General features: G+C 38.9%; 1 protein-coding gene across 5 annotated transcripts in view; it reads right to left on the bottom strand.

The window, feature by feature from the left end:
* Nucleotides 1-19,685, bottom strand: part of PTPN3 (protein tyrosine phosphatase non-receptor type 3) — a 166,217-nt gene that overhangs the window by 25,053 nt on the left and 121,479 nt on the right. For all 5 annotated transcript variants that reach the window (XM_054059143.1, XM_054059144.1, XM_054059145.1 and 2 more), the window contains exons 15-20: nt 14,157-14,180; nt 13,183-13,381; nt 12,228-12,305; nt 10,493-10,549; nt 2,343-2,499; nt 414-580 (exon numbers count right to left, since the gene is read on the bottom strand). In XM_054059143.1, coding sequence (XP_053915118.1) covers nt 414-580; nt 2,343-2,499; nt 10,493-10,549; nt 12,228-12,305; nt 13,183-13,381; nt 14,157-14,180 — 682 coding nt within the window. The remainder of the gene's footprint in view (nt 1-413; nt 581-2,342; nt 2,500-10,492; nt 10,550-12,227; nt 12,306-13,182; nt 13,382-14,156; nt 14,181-19,685) is intronic.

The following is a 19,685-nucleotide window of genomic DNA, read 5'->3' as shown; positions in this document are numbered from 1 at the left end:
GCAACACATGAGAATTTGAAAACCTAACTTAAGGTATAAAATATGATTTAGAAATGTCACCGAGTGGCATGGAAAGAGAGTACAAGACTGACCTCTGTCAACTCTGCACTAATCTACTCAATGAAATAATTGGGAAAAAATATTAATTTAGTAAGCTTTGGGTACTTGAGCTAGAAACATGTTAATTAAGCCACATTCTTCTCAGCAGATGATGTTTTATGCAAGACTGGTAACTCATTCTTCCCTATCCTAAAGAGAGAAGGGTGAAACTGATAGGCAAGTCACATTCTTGCTCTCTTGAGATAACACTGAATGAAAGCAATGAGATTCCCAATTAATTAATTAAGTCCTTACATTACTTGCTGGTTACAGCTGTTAGTCTTTATTAGTGGCATGTGAGAATTATTACCTACCTCAAACTGAATAAGTACAGTCCCACTTTCCAGTCCTCTCCTTAGCTGTTCCATAGACTCCTCCAGTGTATCACCAGCATATTCCGAACACAGAGGAAGAAGAGACTCTGGGAGATTGTGGGAATCAGCTTCATCTTCTGATTTAGGCTCCACAAACTGTTTAACTACTGAAAGATGTATTGAAAATTGAAATCCATTACACACAGCATGAATGTGTTTGCAACACATATTAAAATTTACCAACTTGCAAGAACAACAAGTTTTACAAAGACAAGGCCTCAGAAAAGCAAACAGCAACACATTTATCTGCATTTTATTTTTTAATGTACCATATGACTGTAGAAACTACTAAGAGTAAAATGTCCTAATGACCTTTCATAAAATGAAACTCCTTAATGTGCCTATCTATGACGGCAAAATCTTGACTTCCAAGCACAATGAGTTTTTTGTTGCATTCTCATCTTACAGAATGAATTGTTGAACTGGCTAATAAATCACATCATCCACCACAGTAAAACACAAATGAGTTTTGCCTAGAAAAAGTTTAGAGCATAATTAATGGAATATCTCTATAAGTTCAGGCCCCCAACAGAAACATACTTGCATTGTACTCTCTTGCCATCAGAGAATTATCTGCAACTGAATTTTTTTTTTGTGATTTCTTATGCTAACTTTGAAGGAACTAACTTAACAAACAAGAAAAAACTATTAGTTCTCCATGACATTCCTCACTAAAATGTTGAAGAACACGACAACCATTAATGAACTAATCTACACAGCAGTTCTATCTCTGAGAAAACTACTGTATCACCAAATGTGTCCATCTGTGGTTATTCTCTGCAATGATCAGCGTGGCTCATACCTGCCAAGTTTCAGAAAAATGGGGAGCTGTTCATAATTCTGCCTATACAAACAACTGGCTTGGAGCCACAGGTAATCTTTAGCTAAGAGCAATCTTGTCCTATATGCAAGTAGGAAAGAGACTAGAAAAGTTAAGGTAAGACTAAATGCTGCATAGAGCCAGTGGAAAGACCTAGAATAACAGGAACAAGACTGTTGAAGAAAAACAAGATCAAGAGCTCATCTGTCGTCCTAGAAACACAAGAAATTTTACATACAGTAAATGCTACAAAAGACGTATCATCTAGGCAGTTTTATTACCTCCTGTTTCCCAGTGATGCATAATCCCTTCAGATTTTTAGGTCCTAATGGCATCAGAAAGTTTGTATAAAGCTCTTCCATAATAGTATGTGTTAAGGCGTTACTACAGCTCTTCACAAAGGTAAGCAATAAACTAGAAGTTTCACAAAATCTGAAGGCTCTTGAGATCTGCATATGTTTAAATATGGAGCAAGCAAAACCAAGCCGGGCAGGTTCCCCATATTTTAAATGCATAGCCTTAAGATCCCGCATATTTCAGAGATTGTCTCCTGTTTGCTGGCAGCAGTTTAGCAAGTAGCCAGCACAGGTCAAGCTCAGTATTGTCACAAAATGTCTATTGTAAGAAGGGAAAGAAAGAAAAGGAATGAGGAAAAAAAAATTGGAAAGAAATTTGACTTGTTTCATTGTGTAATTCTGCTGGGGAACAGCCCATGGGTATTTGGTAATCTGCAACTGGGGATTTGTGAAATTATGCTATATTTACCAAAACAATCCAACAACTTTTACAAGGCACTATTTGTCTCTCATAGATTTTTTTAGACTTAAAAATAACAAGAAATTCTAACTTGATAGATTCTTTGTTGCAGTGTTAAGAATCTACACAGTTAAAACTATCTGTACTACTAATTTAAATGCAGAGATCTACTTTTTAGCAAAGACCTACTCACAGCGCACTAACACGTTTATGTAAACAGAAAAGGATATACCATCAAATATAGGAGTAACAGTCTCAAAAATATTAGAAGTGAATAAAATTAGCCCAGTTACCTTTCCTCCTGACCAAAAGTGCAAGCTCTCTCGTGTGAGATTCTCTGCTGGCTTTTATGAACATGACCACCTGGTCATGCGTGTGCTCTGAGATATCTCGGCCATTAATTAATACTATCTGATCACCTTCATTCAGTTTTGGAATGCATTTATCAGCCTGTTTCAAGACCAAAGAAACACGTTAATGTCATTGCATCCACTCATGTAAGCAGGAACACATCAGGTTATTAAGTTCATCATGTAAGCAAAGTCTTCAGAGTTCTGACAAGGCTTCATCTTCTGCATCAGAGGTTCTAGCAAAAGATTTACATCTAAAGCTGTCTTTTTTGTCTTTCTCAGTGAAGATGAGAAACAGTTCAGACAGGATATTGATAGCTATAAATAGAATTCCTATTTATCAAACAGCCATCATCACATTGCTTTTAAAGATCTAAATTTCAGACTCTCAAGCCTCAATAAACATCAGTTATTGCCACTTTCAAATGAATTTCTGGGAAAAGAGTTTTGGGCACATAAGATAACATGTTTCAAATTTTATGCAGTGAATACCGAAGTCCAAACATAAATTTGATGACAGTAACATGACATTGCTCAGGCATGTTTTTTTTTAAATTTTAAAGAAATCCATACCCATTTCATATTTTTGTTATTTATCAGATTCTTGTTTGCTGGATATTAAACAGTATCTACAAATAGAGAACATTCTTCCTCCTTTCATTCACTGAAAGATTTAACAAGAAGATGCAGGTAAGTACCCAAACTATGATGCTCGAGTACCTCGCATTGTGACAAATTCTTCTGCTACCTGGGCTGGAGAGAACACTAAAACAAGGCTTTCCCCATCTCAAATGAAAACTTAGGTTATGTCTTGTCTTGAATAGAGCAGTTTAGATTAACTGCTGAACTGTAGGGTTTGTTTGGCTTTTTTCTGCCACAATTCTTAGTACGCTTACCTCTAAGGAGCCTACAGGAAAGCTGGGGAGGGACTTTTTACAAAGGCATGCAGGGATAGGACTAGAGGCAATGAATATAAATTGGAGAAGGGTAGATTTAGACTACACATTAGGAGGAATTTCTTCACAATGAGAGTGGTGAGGCACCAGCACAGGTTACCCAGGGAAGTTGTGGATGTCCCATCCCTGGAAGCATCCAAGGCCAAGTTGGATGGCAACTTGGGCAGGCTGATCTAGTGGGATGTGTCCATGTGCATCACAGGGGCCGTTGGAACTAGATGATCTTAAAGGTCCCTTCCAACCCAAACTATTCTATGATTCTAGGATTCTAAGCCCAGTGCAAAGCAACTCAAGCTATGGCCAGAATATGATGCCGACGCTAAGAAGACTATTAGGTGAATAGAGCATCTCTTGTATGAGAGAAGGCTAAGAGAGCTGGGAGTGCTTACCCTAGAGAAAAGAAGGCTCAGGGCAGGATCTTGTCAATGTACATAAATATTTGAAGGGAAGGGTACAGAAAAGATGGAGTCAGGCTCTCTTCAGTTGTGTCCAGTGACAAGATAAGAAGGAATGGGTACAAACTGAAACACAGGAGGGTCCTTCTAAACATCAGGAAACACTTCCTTACTGTGAAGGTGACTGGGCACTGGAGCAGGTTGTCCAGAGACGTTGTGGATCCTCCCACCCCGGAGTATTCAAAAGCCATCTATACACGATCCTGTGCAACTCAGTCTAGGTGACCCTTGAGCACAGTGGGTTGAACAATATGACCTTGAGGTCCTTTACAACCTTCTGTGACTCTGTAATATGAATGTGCAGGATTCTATACCCTTTGCGTATCAAGTAGTGTAATAATTTTATTTTCATTGCTATCCTAATTTTTGTCCAGGTAGTACCCAGATACACAAGAGTGATATACTTAGATATACTCTCCAATTCATGTGTTATATGAATGAGACAAACCTTTACTGTTATTCTCTATTCATATAATCATAGACTTGCTTGGTTGAAGACCTTTGAGATCATCGAGTCCAACCATACCTGTCCACTACCAAACCATATCCCCTAGCACTTCATCTACCCATCTTGTAAATACCTCCAGGGACGGTGACTCAGCCACTTTCCTGGGCAGCCTCCGCCAGTGCCCGACAACCCTTTCACTGAAGAATTTTTTCCTAGTGTCTAATCTGGCTCTCTCCTGGTGCAACTTGAGGCCATCTCCTCTTGTCCTATCGCCTATCACTTGGGAGAAGAAACCAACAGCGATTTCGCTACAGCCTCCTTTCAGGTAGATGTAGACAGTGACAAAGTCTCTCCTCATCCTCCTTTTCTCCAGACTAAACAGCCCCAGTTCCCTCAGCTGTTCCTCATAAGACTTGTGCTCCAGGCCCTTCACCAGCTTCATTGCCCTCCTCTGGACACGTGCCAGCACCTCAATGTCCTTCTTGTAGTGAGGAGCCCCAAACTGAACACAGTATTAGAGGTGCAGCCTCACCAATGCCAAGTACAGGGGCACAATTACTTCCCTGGTCCTGCTGGCTACACCACTTCTGATACAAGTCAAGATGCCTTTGGCCTCCTTGGTCACCTGGGCACACTGCTGGCTCATGTTCAGCTGGCTGTCAACCAACACCCCCAGATCCTTCTCCTCCAGGCAGCTTTCTAGCCACTCTTCCACAAGCCTGTAGTGCTGCATGGGGTTGTTGTGCCCCAAGTGCAGGACTCAGCACTTGGCTTTGTTGAACCCCATACCACTGGTCTCAACCCATCAATGCAGCCTGTTCAGATCCCTCTGTCTTCAGAGCCTCCCTGTCCTCAAGCAGATCGACACTTCCTCTCAGATTAGTGTCATCCACAAACCTAAGGGTACTGTCATCTAGATTATTGATGAAGATATTGAACAGAACTGGACTCAGCACTGAACCTTGGAGAACACCACTTGTGACCAGCCTCCAGCTGGATATAACTCCATTCAGCACAACTCTTTGGGCCTGGTCATCTAACCAGTTATTCACCCAGCAGAGGATGCGCTTGTCCAGGCCAGTGGAAGCCAGTTTCTCAAGCAGAATGCTGTGAAAAATGGTTTCACAGGCTTTACTAAAGTCCAGGTACACTACATCCAGAGCCTTTCCCTCATTCATTAAGTGGGTCACCTTGTCATAGAAGGAGATTGGGTTAGTTTGGCAGGACCTGACTTTCATAAACACATGTTGACTGGGCCTGATCACCTGGTTGTCTTGTTTGTGCTGTGTGATAGCACTCAATGTGACCTGCTCCATGACCTTCCATGGCACTGACGTCAGGCCTGTAGTTCCTTGGATCCTTCTTCTAACCCTTCTTGAAATTGGGTGTAACATTTGCCAATCTCCAGTCAAGTGGAACTTCCCTAGTCAGCCAGGAATGCTGGTAGATGATGGAAAGGGGTTTGGCAAGCACATCCATCATCTCCCTTAATACTCTTGGGTGGATCCCATCTGGCCCCATGGATCTGTGAATGTCTAATTGGCCAAGTCAGTCTCTTAACTATTTCCTCTTGGATCACTGGAGCTTTGGTCTGCTCTCGCTCTGTCTTCTGGCTCAGGAGGCTGAGTACCCAGAGAACACGTAATCTTACTATCAAAGACTGAGGCAAAGAAGGCATTAGGTACCTCAACCTTACCTTCATCCTTTGTTGCTAATGTCCCCGGTGTGTCCAGTAAAGGATGGAGATTCTCCTTGGCTTTCCTTTTATTGCTAATATATTTGTAGAAGCATTTTTTACTATCTTTCACCGGCCAATTTAAGTTCTAGTTGAGTTTTAGCCCTTCTGACTTTCTCTCTGCATGATCTCATTTCACCCCTGTAGTTCTCATGAGATGCCTGCACTTCCAAAGCTCAGATACTTTCCTCTTTTTCCTGAGATCCACCCAGATTGCTCTACTCAGCCAAGTTGGGTTTTTTCCCTGCTGGCTCATTTTTTCAGCACAGGGAGATGGCCTTCTCTTGCACCACCAGGATTTCCTTTTTAAAGAACATCCAGCCCTCTTGGGCTCCTTTGCCCTTTAGGACTGCTTCCCAAGGAACTTTATCAATCAGCCTTCTAAACAGTCCAAAGTCTGCCCTATGGAACTCTAAGGTGGCCATTCTGCTAACCCCCCCCTTCTACTTCTCCTTGAACTGAGAAGTCTATCATTTTGTAATTGCTGTGCCCCAGGTGTCCTCCAACTGTCACGTTTCACTAAGCCTCTCTGATCACAAACAACTGGTCCAGCAAGGCACCTTCCCTAGTCTGTTCACTCATCAGTTGCTTCAGGAAGTCGTCTTCCATGCACTCCCAGAACCCCTCAGACTGCTTCCTTTCTGATGTATTATACTTCCAGCAGACATCTGGTAAGTTTAAGTCTCCCACAAGAACAAGAGCTAGCAATGGTACACTTCTCCCAGTTGCTTGTAGAATAAATCGTCAGCCTTCACATCCTGGCTAGGAGGTCTATAGCAAACTCCTACCACGCCATCTGCCTTAACGGGAGCTCCACTGACTTTTACCCATAGACACTCAACCCTCTCATCACCATCATCGAGCTCAAGGCTATTAAAACAGTCTCTAACATAGAGGGCTGCCTCACTGCCTCTCCTTCCTTGCCTATCCTGCTTGAAGAGTTTATAGCCAACCATGGCAGCACTCCAGTTATGTGAGTTAGGCCACCATGTTTCTCTGAGGGCACTTACATGACAGTTTTCTTGCCATATAATGATTTCTACTTCACCCTGTTTGTTGTCCATGCTGTGTGCATTGGTGTAGATGCACTTCAGTTGGGCTATTGATCCCAGCACGCTCCAGAGTGGAATAGTCTTCATTCCTAAGTGACTACTCACTGTAGTTTCTAACTCATTAATAACCTTTGCATCTTTGCTTACACTTGGAGAGTGCTATCCCCCACTTCCTCTGAGGTAGTAGACGAAAGATCCTTGCTAGCACACCATCCTTCAGACACTGGAGTGCCATTCCCAGGCTTTTTTCTATCAAGCCTGGTTTTGCCACCTGCCAACCCCCGCCCCCCGCCCCCCCGCCTTAGTATCTAGTTTAAAACTCTATTAATGAGCCCTACTAACTTCTTGGTAAGCATTCTTTTACTCCTTCAAGACAAGTGTACCCCATCCTTTGTCAGCAAGCCTGGTGTTGTGTAAGCAAACCCATAGCCAAAAAACCCCAAAGCCTTGCTCCTCACAACAGGTTCGGAGCCAGGTATTTATTTCCTGGCTCTTCCTACTCCTTCCCTCATCATTCCCAGTAACAGGAATGACAGAGAAGAACACCACCTGTGCACCCGATCCCTTCACCACTGTCCTGAGGCCCTGAAGAAATCTCAGGTTTCTTGTTGGGTTTTCAGTACTGCATACTTGGAAAATCAATAGTGGATAATAATCCGTGGGCCTGACCAGAGCTGGAAGTTTTCTTTCCACATCTCTAACTGAGGCCCCAGGTAGGGAACAGTCTTCCCTATGTAACAGGTAGTAGTTCTGTAACAGGAAAGATAAATGATATGACCATACCAGGTCATTCTAGGAGCACCAAGAAGTCAACAAGAATGTGAAGGGAATGGTTTCTAATCTCCTATGTCTGTCCGTAATTTAGATTTCTTGGCTGGTTGCCGGTTATTATTCTTTATTACAGAAGGAGATTAATATCTTTGCTGAAAGAAACTTTGTTAATCATGCCACGTGTTAATACCTCAGCTCACTTACTTGAATCATCTGTCTATTTAAAATATATCTTGAAAGAGAATTAATTCCTTCTATGCAAGCTTAATTTGTAGATTTTTCAGATACTGAGCTTTTCCAGACAATTAATTATGTCAAAGGCTTCCTGTCTTATTGACACATCCAATGTTTCATTTTATGCTAATCACCTTATTATTGCTCCAAGAAGCATGCATACTATTTTTCAATGAGAAGCTCTATTAAATAAAACCATAATGACTTCTTTAGCACCTTAGGACATTAACACGATTTGTGGGAAGAATCAGTGTAGGACTTTAGATAAAAAAAAACCAAACAAACAAGTCAGATCTGATAAACAGTTGTTGGTTTAGACTTAATGTTCTCCCACAACAATTTTGGCTACTCTATCCTACAATCCTCCCAGCATACTAGATTGCTGGTGTGTTAAATGGGGATTTTAAAAAGAATTTTAGGATGTGAAAGGGACATTACTGCCTTATTTTAGTCAGTAGGTTTGCTTCACTTCCTCAACACAGAAATACAGATCTTTTTGTAGGAAAGGGGCAAAAAGAGACCTACAAACCTGAGAAATAACCTTAAATAATATTACCAAACAGCATCCCTGAGGACAACTTACAGGGTAATGAGCAAATCTAGAGCAAGTTGAAACAGCAGTAAATACAATGAAGAAAAGACACTGAGCTAAAATAAAGCAAAAATGCGTTCCTTAGACTGCTTAACTTGAACTTTCAAATACCAGCTACATTTCATTAAACAGCTGAGAAGAGGTGAAACTTAGTTTATAGAATACAATATAATCAATGTTATTACTGTTGTGATTTAAAAATAAGTATTTTTTTCCTGTTGCTATAACATGATATGATTTCTATAAAACTGTTGAGTATATTGTATTCAATAATTGTTTCCAATTTATTCGCTGAATTTCCACAGCTTGCTTGCTTTCTTCGTGGCTTACTACACTAGAGAGCTAATTGGTCACTTGAACCTATGACTATGCCACTAACTGGAGACATTTAAATGAAGTGTGTAAGTTAGAAGTCCATTCCTTTTCCAGTCCAAAACAGAAAACCAAAACCCCAGATTAATGCTTTCCAGGAGACAATCTAAATCTGCAGAGGAAATCGCTGCCTCTGGAGAAGCATCTTTCAATCTCCAATTATGGAATGAGCCTGTCTGCTCTACATTAACTTCAGCATCTCAAATCAGAAGTTTTGTAGGTTCACCATGAAACATTTCAATGATTGTTTTATTTTCAGTTTGTGGATTTAAGTTATAATGATAATTTCCTACTAGTCTTCTATTTAAATAATTATTGTAGTTCATAAAGGAGTGCTATGCACTGGGTCAATCAAGCCATAGGTCACTAATGTGGCAAAAAACTTTTCAAGCAACCTGTTTTAGCCTGATTTATATCATGACATTTAGATATCAGTCTTGTGACTGCTTATAAAATTTCAGAAATGTCCACAAGAGGAAGAGTACACTGGATTTTTAGGATTAAATCAGCAATATTTCCTATCAAGTTGGCACTGAAATTATTTTACGATAGTTGGGAAATAACCTTTGGAAGAAGGAGAGTTAATGAAGCTTGAGATAGTACATGTCCTCACAAATTTATGTACTAATTATTTAGAAAAAGCTTACCAAGATGTTATATTCTACTACTGTTCCGCAATTCAACAGAAAAATTAAATAGTTGTACTGATTCTGATGAACATTCCAGTTAATCCATAAATATTTCCATAAGCAAAAAAAATGACAAAATGAGAACATAGCAAATATATACTGCATCCCCTCTGCCCTGCCAAGTACTCTCCCATCCCATTTTTAGCCCAACAGATTTCCTCAGCCTGTTGTTGTTCGTCTACTCAGTAACTGTCAGCAGGATTTTCTCCCAAGTATTTTTCCTTTCGTGACTACCCACAAAATTATTTAAACCACAGCATCCTTTGTTTCGGAGTTTCACAGGTCGATCATCATACGCATGAAGAACTACTCCACTAAGCATGAAGAACCTGACTTTCACTAAGTTTGGTAGCCCACAGTTCGTCTACTGTAATTCCCTGCTCACAGTGCTCCTAATCTTACAGATGTCTACTATATCTCCTTTAAATTAGTTCTTTTTTCTAGGCTGCAGGGGCCCAGACTACTCAATCCTTTAATGAACACTGTTCTGCATCTTCAGTCATCGCTCTTGCATCTCATCAAACATTTCACAGTTGAAGACGTGCTTTTTGAGATGACGGGGGTAACAAACATGCTTTCTACTGGTAACTTGCTTGGCTAACACTTTCAGATAATTTCATCTGTGGTTTAAGAAACTACTGGTCAAATCACTTTCTAAAGACAATGGCTCAGCTGCTATTTCATACTGGTTATAGGTTTCCAAATTCCTGTGTGTGTGGACTCTGTGTGTGGACTCTGTGTGGAGGGAGTACTAAAGGAAGGGATCAAAAATCTTAAGAATTTACTTACAGGTGATCCTGGAGTTATTCTTGATACCACTAATGGCATTTTTTGATCTACACCACCCTAGAAGAATGTCAAGTAAATATCAACCATCAGTATATTATTATAATAAACATAAGCAGCATTTAAAACAAGTAGTCATTTATTTTATATATGAGAAATTATATTTATATATGAGAAGCTCGACACGAGCTGGCAATGCACACTCGCAGCCCAGAAGGTCAAACGTATCCTGGGCTGCATCAAAAGAAGCGTGGCCAGCAGGTCGAGGGAGGTGATTCTCCCGCTTTACTCCACTCACTTAAGACCCCTCCTGGAGTATTATGTCCAGTTTGGGAATCCCCAACATCAGAAGGATATTGAACTGGTGGAATTAGTCCAGAGGAGGGCCACAAAGATGATCCGAGGAATGGAGCACCTCTGCTATGAGGACAGGCTGAGACAGTTGGGGTTGTTCAGCCTGGAGAACAGAAGGCTCTGGGAAGACCTTATAGCAGCCTTCCAGTACCTAAAAGGAGTCTACAAGAAAGCTGGGGAAGGACTTTTTCCAAGGGTATGTAGTGATAGGACGAGGGGGAATGGCTTTAAGTTGGAGGGGGAAGATTTAGATTAGACATTAGGAAGAAATTCTTCATGATGAGGGTGGTGAGGCACTGGAACAGGTTACTCGGGGAAGTAGTGGATGCTCCATCCCTGGAACTGTTCAAGGTCAGGCTGGATGGGGCTTTGAGCAGCCTGGTCTAGTGGGACGTGTCCCCGCCAATGGCAGGCGGGTTGGAACTAGATGATCTTTAGGGTCCCTTCCAACCCAAACCATTCTATGATTCTATGCTTTTTGTTTTTACATAAACTTTATGCTCTGTCATTACAGGTATGGTTGCTAAGAAGAAATTTTCAACAGGAAATGGGGAGGGAGAGGGAATAGTGTCTAAATCTACCAATTTCTGGTAAACTAGACCCAGTGTCTTTGCTTGGCCACATATTTTAATAGGCTATAAATAGATCAAATGCAGAATTTATTCTAACCCTACCTTTCAAGTAAGCTTAATTCAACACCTGAACTTACAATGTGGACGGTGTTCTTAGATGTTGTGATGAATCCATAAGGGATCAGGTAGGATCACAGTTCCAGACAACCATACTCCCTTATTCTCTTTACATGATGTTCTGTCACTGCCCCAGCAATAAATCGTCAATGTGAAAAGATAAAACTGCCTCATTTTGTTATTATGGCTACTTTACACTACTCTTATTTGCTTAAATGGAATTTCAATGAAGGAATCTAAAAAATTTACAATAGTGAATTATCAACAGCAATTTCCATTTTCTTCATAAATTAATTTTCAGCTTTCCAGTAAGGTTGTTAATGGATTTATTTAATTGGATAGCACAAACTATTTAACTTACATACTTATGAATGCAATGCCAAGGTCCAGCTTTCCAGAAGCTGATGCCTTAAATTAGGCTTCCAAGTTCATATTTAAGCAGGCAAATAGCCAGCCTGCTTTGGAAATGTGCCATGCCCATGCCCAGACATGCAACTAAAAACACAGACCTAGTAGCGGTTTATTTCTGAAAATATTGCTTTAGCAGGCTGCCACTTCCAAAAAGTCTCAGTCAGTAAGAAATACCTGTAGAATATACTTTCTCCAAAGCACTGCATTAAAACTGAAAGATAATGATAAAGTCAAAGCATAGTATATATATAAAATATTTACAAACTAAAAGATCGCTGTTTTACCTTTAGATTAAAGCCAAACTTCCCATCTTCATCTGGTATGATACGCACCAAAAGTAAATCTCCCTCAATTAGGTCATTCTATAAGATATATGAAGAAAACACAAAACTTATCTAATTTTTGAAAGAAAATAACAGCAAATTATGAAATAGTGTATCCAAATTTAGACATGCTGAACACGAATACTCGATGTAAATCCACATTTAAAATAGGAAGAAGCTAAAGTTACAGGATATGCTCGTGACTGTAACATTTTGAATTGTAAAAAGAGCAACATATATAACAGCAAATACATTCTCAGTATTTTCAATGTGTTGTCTTCACTAAAGGCTACTTAAAAAGAAAAAACGTTGGGTGCAACACATTTGAATCAATTCTGTTCTAAGGACTATGAAGTGATTACTTTTTGCCCACAAACCAGAAGGATTAAAACTTGGCACTAGCTACTAGACAGGCAGATTAGGAAGATATTCAGCACTGCTCTAGAACAGGCTGGAGAATGAGGAGGAATAATCCACTACCATAATCAGGGAGCAGATGCTCTCTAGTCAGTACAGAATTCAAAGGACAGAGTTTAGCCATCCTGAAAAAGAGATGTCTGGGATAAAACAGAGTTCTGCCTTCTGTCAAGACATATAGCAACTTGAGTCATGTGATACTTCCTCTTGGAGGAAATAAGATTTAATCATGTAAGGATTCCCATTCTGCTAGGAACGTCCCCTGAAGATGCTTCTGGAAGGTTGGACACTATGGAAAACAATGCAGTTGCCAAGCTTGTCTATCCTATAGTATACACAGCTATCAATAAACTTGAGTAGTGAGACAAGATTTATTCTCATTACCACATAAAATGTGCTCGTCCTGAAATATAACCACGATTTTTGTGCATTCTTAATCTACAATTCAAAGCTACAATCAGAACTAGTTTTGACTTTAGAAGAAGGCAATTGAACATACCTTATCACAGTAGTACTGACTGGAATCCTCCATTGAGCCACTTTTTATAACGTTGTTATATGTTTCCAAGAACTGTTCATCCACCCCTTCCAAGGGGTAAGGACCAGAAATGTTTCCAACTCCATTGGGAGACTGAGACAAGCTTTTAGGTGAGACGTGGGTCAGAGAACTCCGCGTTGGACTGTTTCCCAATACATTCCTTCATTTAGTAAGGATACACAAATATTAAAAAGGTATTGTTATCCAGATTTTTAAATTAAATAGTAAAACATACAAATTTGCTGCCCAACCAAAAGATCAAGCCAACTTTATACTTTAGATTTAACATAGCTTCTTGAGGTGCAGGTTAACAGGACTGGAGCATGATCTAAAACTATCATTTGATCAGTGGATGTGCAGAAGTATGGACAAAACAAAACCAGAGTAGCAAAAACATTTTTAGCAAAATATGGGTGATAGCAGTGAAAGGCACTATTGTAGTGGTACAGGAAATCACAGTAACTGAAGAGAGCTGAACCCCAGGGGAAAGGCACTTCCGTTGCTAATCCTACCCACAAAAAACTTTTGCCATGATTACTCTCATTCATGCAAAACACTTCATCATTCCTGCCTCTTATGAGTGCTACCTCCACCTTATCCCTCTAGGGGAAGGTGCTTTCCAGAAGAGTGATGGTAAATCTGTCAGAGAAATAGGCAATAAAGTGACAATTAAAGGTCTAATTATAGTCAATACATTTTGTCACTGAGGTAGTTATAACCATGCAGAGGATTAAACTGGGGTGCAAACCTGGCCTAGTGATTCAGAAATCTTAAAATTCAAGGATAACAACAGTCAGTAATTAAATACTTCAAATCTTAGAATTGGCCAATTTGCCTGGTCGTGCTCCAGGATCTTTCAAACACTGATTAAACTAGATGCCCTCTTGTATCCTGAAGTTAGAGAGTCTATAGTAGAAAGTTTAAAGAAAACTCACTTTGGTGATTCTTGTTCAGATGACCTGTTTAAAAAAAAAGAAAAGTAGTAAATGAATAAAAGTTAAATATTCAGGAGAACAAAACCTAAGTTCTAATAAAAAAAATAGCCTGCACAAAAGCCAAAGGATGTGCTTATGGTAAATTAAAGAATATTTAATATTATGCTGAAAGCCTGAATCAGACAATTGTGCAATTTATGAAACACTCAACAAAATCCCAGGGCAGTTCTAACCACTCATTTCCATTTTTGGCACAAGCCCAACTACAGACAACACACATCTGCTACTGCAACTTAAACTGCACACAACTTTACAAAAGCAATTATTTAGCAAGGCGCACTACATCATTTAAGGAAGTTCTACACGTGGATCACAACGACTACAGGCATCACTGACTGTATTTTCTAAAAAGTCAAACATGAGAAAATCTTTATGTCTAGGTAAAAAGAAATAAGCGTAGGCTTCAGAAGCATCAAATATAAGGGCAGACAGAGAACTTTAAGACAAAGCATAACAACAGCAGAAGAGGTTATATCGGTGAGGACAATCTAGTATGGAAAAGAAATCAAAATTTGCAGTACATAGCATTTTCCAAGGCATTCAATTAGCTTCATCAGAAACCACTTGAAACAGCAAGCTAAACTATAAGACATCAATTCCAACAATAGCTGTGATACTAAGGCTAATTTGAAACTATAAGTTAACTAAAAGGTGCTTCCAAAGCAAAGTAAGTTTAAGGCAGGTGGGATAGCTTTACAAATATAACTAAGTAGTGACCAAAAAAACTGAAGCGATGCAAGTCCGTGCTGGAAATATACAAACATGAGGTAGTTTGATTCAAATGTAGAGTTGATGAACTGTCGAGTTATAAGAGGCAATTCACAGTATACAGTTAATTTTTAATTACTGTTCTCTAAAACAACCTCAATACTAAGAATTATGTACTATGTTTCATCAAAACTACAGTAAAAGTAGCAGCAGTATCAGTCTGCTTATGTTTCCTTATTTGTATTCTAGAATATAAAGAAATCCATCCTTGAGAGGCAGAGATGGTAAAGCTTGACTTCCCAAGAATTTGTGGAGGTTTGGGTTGTGCATGCTTTTACTTTTTTGTAAAGCACTAAACCTTTTCCTTTTCTACTATAGTAACGGTCTCCTCTGATTATGATGATATCCACCCCCAATCACCCGCAAATAGCTCTGCTTCTCATTATTTGCCATACCCACAGTATTCTTACCCTCTAAATGCCAGCAGTGCACAGCAGAGCTTTTGGGAACGTGCACTCACTTACTGCCTGACCAGCCCACATCTAAATGGAATAGAGAACCACTGAACTCATCCTGTAATTGCTCAGCAAGACAACAATGTCAGTTTAAAGTTTCTTTCTGCCTAGTCACCAACTTCCATTGATCTGGTAGAAAATCACATTTTTTAAAACTTGATTTGACTGCAATCATCCAAACATTCTCAAGTGAGAACAGAGACAGACAGGCAATATAGTGACATAAACCTTATTTACTTAGGAAGTCATGCTAAAAATAACCAGTGAGTTTATTTTCGTTTAAGCTAACATTTCCTTGTGAAGCAAAGAACAATGAAACTCTACATCTTTTCTATGTTTTGGCACAGGAGAGCTACAGCTCTGTTACTGAATACTGTGCAGAATTCAAGTTACCATAAGGTAAGCCCTTCAAAAGCCTTCACCAAAAATTTACACACATTGCATCTATTTGTATCACAATTCTAAGTCCATATTTTAATACATTAACTCCTCTCAATACAGTGAGGTACTCTGAGACAGAAAAACACCAACTTGAGCTTCCATTCTTATGTCATGTATAAACACACAGCAAATTTTTCATCATCTTGGTAATATATTTGGAGACATAAACATAGGATAAAAATTCTTAGTAATACTTGCTGAAGGTTTACCTATCGAATTATTGCACTTTAATTCAAACGTATCAGCTCGGAAAGAGTTACTGAATCATTCTGTAACCTTTTCAAGTAGAAAAAGTCAACCAAAAATTTGACCTAAAAAGTGACCGAATTCAAGGCTTAAAAGAATTTATCAGTGACAGCGCAGCTGTGTCTTCCTAAAGTCCTCAGTAACTCAGCACACTAGTCTCCAGAATTTTGCACTGCTACCCAGTTAAATAGTATTTCTAGCATATAATAATTCTAGCATTATAATTATTCATCAGTTTGATAAAGTATCTTACACATGAATAACTAGATGATCTTTTCTGGCTATGCGCTATTCCACATTTTACTAACCTATCTTCCACGTTTCACAACACATGTCAAGGATGACATTTTAAATCAATAAAAGACACCACTCACCAGACCAGCCATTCAACTTTTTCATCGAGAAAGAGAGCCCTTCTTTGCAAGGAGATTAGGCTTTCCATTGGTGCAGCTAACAAGCAAACACTTCAAAACTGGGAGGCAATTTCTCTTCCTTACTCCACAATACATCTAAAATGATGTCATTGCAATCTTCCGCTCACTATGGGTTGCTCTGTTGGTGGTGATCTTTGTAAGAAAACTCTTTGCCCTGAAAAGTCTAACTCTCCTTTTCTGTCAGGACAGAAAGGAAAGGTCTTAAGGAAAGATCCCTCCTCCTCACTTTGGTGTGCCCTACCAGGGAATTCTGCTATTCTGAGAACTAAGGATGATAGTCTATAGTGGAGTAAAACCCCAAGAGAAAAGGGTCAACTGAAACAATAGCACTGTATCAAAACTCCCCCTTTACAAACAACTGAAGGAAACATCTGTAGGTTTTGCCCTTGTCCTGTTCTTGAAGGTCTTAAAGCTTCTTTTATTGTAACACCTGCAGGGCTGGGGAGATTGTGTGTGCCAGCGCTTTCGTGATCACCTCTTTTCTGAGAGCTCACTATTAAAACTGAGATTATAATTTATAACCCAAATAAGTGGAAGATATTTGCAGCAGCATCTTCTTGCTGCCCTTTAGAAAAAAATACATACAGAATATTCAGCATTTCTATGAACAGAATGACTGTGTAAGGAGGCCATGTAGATTCTTTGCACAGCATACTTAAGAGTACCGTTACAGAAAAACCTGAGGACTTCACGGTATACACAAGTTTTTTGGTGATTTTCTATAAATTCTAAATATTCCCATTTGTAAGCTACTACCATCACTCATAAAAGGCTATTTTCAGTTACTCTGCATTGTGTCTATTGACCATATTCCAGTTTACTGACTTTCCATGAAAGTTTCATGTATTCTGATATTCCAATGTCTCTTGGCTTGCTGCAAAATTTGCCTTTCCACAGACCTGCAATTCAACTTCGATACTTTCTTTTCAGATGTAAAATGATTGGCTTTTTAACAGGCAAGGAAAGCAGAGTACATTTTAATAAGGTTATCTATTTTAAAAGAAAGGTTTACATGTAAGCAAAATGTATATGTGTACTATATTCATGTATATTTTAGGTAAATGAGTAAAACTCATTAAAGTCTATTAGCAGTAGTTTTAAAATTTATTTGAAACATTCAAGATCTATTTCCTAGTATTATAAGGGCATCTTCCTTGAGAAAGGCTGAAGTACACAAACAAGGACTCGTTGAAATGCAGCAGAATTTGTAAGAACAAAGAATCAATTGCGTCTGTATATGATTAAAAACTAAGAACAAATAACTCAGTTTAAAATGTTTTTTAAAATTATTTGCAATTTTCTACCAAGGAAGTAGTTACTAGGATTTGGCTGGATACGTCTGAAGGGTACTTACATCAACAATAACACTTTAAAAATTTTGCCCACAAAAGTAATTATATTTTAGTTAAAATAATGGTGTGTTCCCATAGTACATTCAAAGCTCACTACACAGCTACAGTTTATTGTCTCTCAAGCTGAAAGAATTGAACAAATGCAGCATACGTTCAGGAAATCTATTTTCAGTGCAATACCTTCACCAGATGATGTATCACACTTACACCAGGAGTGTATAAGCACTTCCAGAAATTCATAGCACAGTGCAAGTGAATTTCCTTTCTGTACACTAGTTCATCATTTGATTTCCTTCCCCTCCAACTCTGAGACGGTACACATTATGTCATCTATATCACTAGTAAAAGATAGTTTTAGAACATAAGTTAAAGAGGTTTAGAACTTTGCAAGCATGTTTAAGAGTAAAGCTTATTCAGCAATACATTGCATTTATAACTAGTAGAACCGTTGACTCAAAGTAGTTTGGGTTGGAAAGTATCTTGAAAGGTCACTTAAACTCTCAAAGAACAGTGAACATTAAAGTTAGATGAGGGTATTCAGGTCCTTGTTGTGTTTGAGGTTCTCCAAGGATGGAAACACCTCCAACTTTCTGTCAATGTATACAAAGCTTTAACTAATCTCAGTGTGATGTTGTGTTTTTTTTTTCCCCAGTGTCTTTTGAGCATTTCCCTTGCTGTAATTTGTGTCCATTGCCTGACATGGTTTTGCTCTGCATCTCCAAGAGTTGGTTCCACATTCTTGATAACCTTTCCTTTGGCAATAGTACAACCATTCAATGACTCAAAGTAAAAGTACAAGATCTATAATGCCTCACCTGTCAACAAATTTTTCTTAGTGACTGATATATGATGCCTTATCACTTAGAAATGTGTTTTAAAATAATCTTTCTAGCTAAACAGAAATTTTAACAGCTAATCTTTTCTGTTAAACCACTGAGTCTACTCTAAAAAATACTACCAGAACACTGGCTCCTACACAATCCGCTGTTCCAAACCAGATAGATACCTTTGGTTTATTTAATTACAGATTGAACAAGAGAAACAGAATACAGTTCCAAGTAGCAAGACTCTCCATGCAGCTTTATCAGGTTACTTTTCCAAGCCAATAATCCAGTTATTTTTTCCCTTAAGATAGCACCTTACAGACATAGCTAAATTCATATGTTCTTACTAACAAGTACCTGTCCCATTCAGAAAAGTGTTCAAAAACATGAAAAAGGCATTAAGAAGGCAAGTAAGAGCTATACTAACACTCCAAACTGTTCCATCTATAGCATAAAAGAACATTTTAAAAAGCATAAGCCATTAAACTGGAATATACTAGGTCAAAACTAAGCTCTTCTCCTCATATAAAGGAGAAATTCATCAGCATAATTGACAGGAATAAGATCATCCTGAACTGCAAAGAAATCCGTTCGTTCCAGTAACCCTTTCCATCTAACAGCTTCTTGTCCAAAACAAACACTGGCTTACTTTCATGAGACAACATTCAGTTAGTGGGCAAGTGTGGGTGTTGGTAACAATGCATGATCTTCCCACAAGCTGGACGAAACCCTTAAATCCATGAACAGTAAAGAGTAGAACATACTCTTCCCTTTTCACAGTGACCAGCAGGAAGCTGGGCTCTTGGAGGTTAAGATCATTAAGCAACACAGTAGTTTTCAGTTTTTACTTCTTGTCATTCATTCATTTCATTTCTCATTGCATTGTGAATTATGAACATCACCAGAAGATGCTTGAGAAAAAGGAAAGGAATATATAGGGAAAGTTAAA

This window comes from Cuculus canorus, chromosome 2, assembly GCF_017976375.1.
Source record: "Cuculus canorus isolate bCucCan1 chromosome 2, bCucCan1.pri, whole genome shotgun sequence".
Classification (NCBI taxonomy): Eukaryota; Metazoa; Chordata; class Aves; order Cuculiformes; family Cuculidae; genus Cuculus; species Cuculus canorus.
The sequence above is the reverse complement of the archived record's forward strand: the minus strand, read 5'-3'. Positions and strand labels throughout refer to the sequence as shown.